This window comes from Danio aesculapii, chromosome 9 (assembly GCF_903798145.1).
Source record: "Danio aesculapii chromosome 9, fDanAes4.1, whole genome shotgun sequence".
Classification (NCBI taxonomy): Eukaryota; Metazoa; Chordata; class Actinopteri; order Cypriniformes; family Danionidae; genus Danio; species Danio aesculapii.
In genome coordinates, this window is record NC_079443.1 from 1,123,638 (window position 1) to 1,128,637 (window position 5,000).

At 37.3% G+C, this 5,000-nt stretch overlaps 1 protein-coding gene across 8 annotated transcripts in view; it reads left to right on the top strand.

The window, feature by feature from the left end:
• Positions 1–5,000, top strand: part of zmp:0000001200 (dedicator of cytokinesis protein 9) — a 139,704-nt gene that overhangs the window by 52,375 nt on the left and 82,329 nt on the right. For all 8 annotated transcript variants that reach the window (XR_008838318.1, XM_056464650.1, XM_056464651.1 and 5 more), the window contains exon 2: positions 3,851–3,967. Coding sequence is in view for 7 of the 8 variants with exons in the window: in XM_056464650.1 (XP_056320625.1) it covers positions 3,851–3,967 (117 nt within the window). In the remaining variant the exon portion in view is untranslated. The remainder of the gene's footprint in view (positions 1–3,850; positions 3,968–5,000) is intronic.

Below are 5,000 nucleotides of genomic sequence, written 5' to 3' on the forward strand. Positions count from 1 at the left end.
GTTTCCTTACTCCACCAAAGTAAAGGAGTAAAGAGTAAAAGTAAAGTAAAGAGAAAGTAAAGAGGCTGAATGGAGGAGGCTCGTTCTTTATCCTCGCGCTGCAGATGCTCTGTTTAACTGTTTTCTCGCTAGTGAAGCGTTCAGTTTTTACACTTACAAAGTCCAACATGTAAATAGCAAACGCGCCATGGAGCGACACAACTGACTCTTAAAGGGAATGAGAGACGAGACTCTGATTGGTTTAATGCAGGTTATGCTCAACACACACCCAGAACTCATTAAGAGAATAAGCACAACCCTGTTAGACCATGCGCCTGGTGCACAGACAGTTTTTCCCATCCTTAAAATTGCAAAAGTGGATCCGGACATGCCCTTATTGCCTTTGCGCCATGCGCTTTAGTCTCTGCGCTCAGATCGTTAAAATAGAGCCCTTCATGTCTCTGACCTACGTTATAATAAGAGAAAACAAAACTGAGCCTGAGCTGGTTCGAGTCCCGGCTGGGTCAGTGTGTGTTTCTGTGTGGAGTTTGCATGTTCTCCTCGTGTTGGCGTGGGTTTCCTCTGGGGGCTCCGGTTTCCCCCACAGTCCAACACATGCACTATAGGGGAACTGATGAACTATATTGACCACAGTGCATGAGTGTGTAGTGTGTGTGTGTGTGAATGAGTGTGTATGGGTATTTCCCAGTGCTGTGTCCCAGTGCTGGAGGGGCATCCGCTGTGTAAAACATATGCTGGATAGGTTATGCTGAATAAACTTGCTCTATAGATACTGGTTAGGTTTAGTTTGGGGTGTAGATAGTAATAAAATAAATCTAATAGAGTATACAGCATTACTCAGTATATATATATATATATATATATATATATATATATATATATATATATATATATATATATATATATATATATATATATATATATATATATATATATATATATTTATGTATATATAATCTCTAAAGTGCTGTGTTTCATACAATATCCATTGCTCATCTGTGTCCGGGAAATCTGAACACACTGTCTGTGCCAAATACTGGACATTGTTTATCACGTGAGCACCACTTAGCTGAAATATCTCCAATTCAGGCGATGGAAAAAAAATGAATAAAGTAAATATAATAAAGTATAATAAGTGAAATAAGAAATAAACCCACAGGTTGATGAAGCTGGTGGTCTGTGTAGTTTGGAGGATTTCATGTTCACAGTCACTGAAGCTGCTGTTCATTGTATTGCTATGAGATTCTGACTTTCGATTGGTTTATCTGATTATGATATCATCATCAAAACAACTCCATCGCCATGGAGACACACTTCTGAGGTCACTCCACCAATATCACTCCCAGATGTGTGTATATGTGTGTGTGTGGACTGTGTTGTTATCAGCCGTACACACTCCCAGATTCCTCCTATATACGATCAGTGGAAACACACACACATATATTCTCCCACATATTCTCATATTCCTCAGAGATCAACCATTTATTTCATTACAAGAAAAGAGAGAATATCTGTGGGAGAGTTTGTTTGACTTGTCAGATGTTCAAAAGCATTGTGTCCAAGTCACAGGTACAGCCACAATGGAGAATCTCAATTTCCCTGATGTTTTTGGGGAATAATATTTCATTATAGTGCTTATTAATTCAACCTTATTAGTGCTGTGCAACAATTAAAATGAATTCAAAAACGAATGTATTGCACACTTTCATTTGAAAAGTTCTGGCATATGAAATAACCCTTTAAACAGTTATTTTTATAAGAGAAAACAAAAATCATAACATTAATGCATTTATATTCAATCCAAAACCAAAGCTGTTCGCCACTGACGGCATTTATTGATAATTAAGTGATCATTGCATTGATAGTTCTCAGTTCCTGTCCTCGCACCACGCGGTTCTCAGATAAACAGCTCAATAGATGAGAGCTTTATGCTTGAATTGTGTTTAGATTTACAAGGTGCACTACATAGTGTTCACTACTTCCTACAATACTAACCTGAGCATGGGAAATATTAAATAATTTCAGAGTGTTTATTTACAGATCTGTGTTATGATGTGCTGGTTTCACACTAAAAGCAAGAGAAATTAAATAATTATTGATAATTAAGTGATCATTGCATTGATAGTTCCCAGTTCCTGTCCTTGCACCACGCTGTTCTCAGATAAACAGCTCAGTAGATGAGAACTTCATGTTTGAATTGTGTTCATATTTACAGGCTCCCTACATAGTGTTCACTACTTCCTACAATACTAACCTGAGCATGGCAAATATTTACTACATTTCAGAACGTTCATTTATAGATTTGTAATATAATATATTGGTTTCACACCAAAAGCACACAAAAGCAAGGGAAATTAAATTATTTATTGATAATCAAGTGATCATTGCATTGGTAGTTCCCAGTTCCTGTCCTCGCACCACGCGGTTCTCAGATAAACAGCTTAATAGATGAGGGTGGCAAATATTTACTACATTTCTGAGTGTTTATTCACATATTTGTATTATAATATGCTGGGTTCACACCAAAAGCAAGAGAAATTGGATAATTATTGATAATTAAGTGATCATTTTATTGATAGTTCCCAGTTCCTGTCCTTGCACCACGCTGTTCTCAGATAAACAGCTTAATAAATGAGAACTTCATGTGTAATTTGTCTTTTACAGGGTCCCTATATAGTGTTCACTACTTCCTATAGTACTAACCTGTGCATGGCAAATATTTACTACATTTCAGAGTGTTTATTCACAGATTTGTATTATAATATGCTGAGTTCTCACCAAAAGCAAAATTAAGTATTCGCAGAAATAGATTAGTTCCAGTGTCAATGCAAATGTGCTAGTATTGGTGAATTTCACATGAATGAAATGGTACAAAAGACACATTAAGGCTCGTACACACCAGGGCGCTTTTTTTATTCGGGCCTATCGTTAGATGGCTCTTAATGAACTTGCAGGTTATGACAAAAATTCAAACTTGGCATTAAATCCTATTTGCCACTCTCCATCACTCTCCTGTGGACATTATTGTAGTCGCTGTTGTGTTTATCTTGGTGTTAAACAGAAGAGCATTGTTTAGTCCACTATTAGTTTGTTTGGTCATGCCGTCTTTTGCCTTATAGCAATTTTATGTAAAGAATTATAGTGTTGTGCATATTTATTTATTTTATTTTCAAGTCTCCTTTGGACAGGTGTTGAGAATGAGCAAGTCTGCTAATACACTTAAATGCATCTGGTTTGTTCAGTGTAATTCTGATGTCCATGTCATGCATTCACTCATTTTCTTTTCGGCTTAGTCCCTTTATTAATCAGGGGTCACCACAGCGGAATGCCTTTTCAGCTGCAACCCAGGATTGGGAAACAACCATACACTCTCATTCACACTCATACACTACGGACAATTTGGCTTACCCAATTCCCCTATAATTGGGGAAACCGGAGCACCCGGAGGAAACCCACGCCAACACGGGGAGAACATGCAAACTCCACACAGAAACACCAGCTGACCCATGTCCATGTCAAATGAATAATAAATATTTCTCACAGCTCTTTGTGTTCGGACACCGATAAAGAAACGAGCTCAAGGCATTTTCTTTTTAAATGAGGTTTTTTTATGCCTGCCGTTTTGCTCACTTGTGTGCGATATCACTTTGGTGCCCCTTGTTTTAGTCACTGGCTGTTTAGCCAAAAACGTACACGAGCCTTAATTAAAATGCATGGGCATTACAATTACAATTAATATTACACAATAATAATGAACTCTTTTTATTCACAGTTTTACATTTGTGAATATGAGCACCAGTGAATCATTGCATCTCTAACGTCTGCTGAATGTGTGTGTGTGTGTTTCCAGCTGAAGCCGCGTGTGGTGGAGCCGCTGGACTATGAGAATGTGCTGGTGCAGAGGAAAACTCAGATCCTCAGTGATGGACTCCGAGACATGCTGCAGTTTCCCCTGGAGGACTTTCAGGTCAGAAAACCCTGTCGTCTGTTCGTTTAATCCCGTCTCTCATGTTACAATTCTGCTTCCCTTTCCTGGTTTGGCAAGAATAAGCTGTAAAGTGGAGCAAACCTTTGACGGTCATTACATTACTCATTGGAAAAACTCTGGTGGGTTACTTGGGGTTATTAGAAGACTTTTAAACGGTTGACAGCCAGTCAGTCAATTGATCGGTCAGTAAGTCAGTTATTGGTCAATCAATCAATCAATCAATCAATCAATCAATCAATCAATCAATCAATCAATCAATCAATCAATAAAACAAGTCAGTGAGTCAGCCAATCAGTTTATCAATCAATCAGTTAGTCAGTCAATATGTCAATTAAATAAACAAACAAGTCAATGAGTCAGTACATCAATCAGTCAGTTAATTAATCAATCAATCAATGAAACAAGTCAATGAGTAAGTCAATCAGTTGATCAATTAATTGGTTAATCAATCTGTCAATCAATCAATCAAACAAACAAGTCGATGAGTCAATACATCAATCAGTCAGTTAATCAATCAATCAATCAATAAAACAAGTCAGTGAGTCAGTCAGTCGATCAATCCATCAGTTAATCAATCAGTCAGTCAATCTGTCAAACAAACAAACAAACAAACAAACAAACAAACAAACAAACAAACAAACAAACAAACCAACAAACAAGTCAATGAGTCAATACATCAATGAGTCACTTAATCAATCAATCAATGAAACAAGTCAGTGAGTCAGTCAATCAGTCGATCAATCCATCAGTTAATCAATCAGTCAGTCAATCTGTTAAACAAACAAACAAACAAGGAATTCATTGAGTCAATACATCAATCAATCAATCAATGAAACATGTCAATGAGTAAGTGAATCAGTTGATCAATTAATCAATCCATCCATCCGTCCATGTATCCATCCATCCATCCATCCATCCATCCATCCATCCATCCATCCATCCATCCATGTATCCATCCATCAATCAATCGGTCAGTCAACCAATCAAACCAGTCAATAAATTAATCAAATCA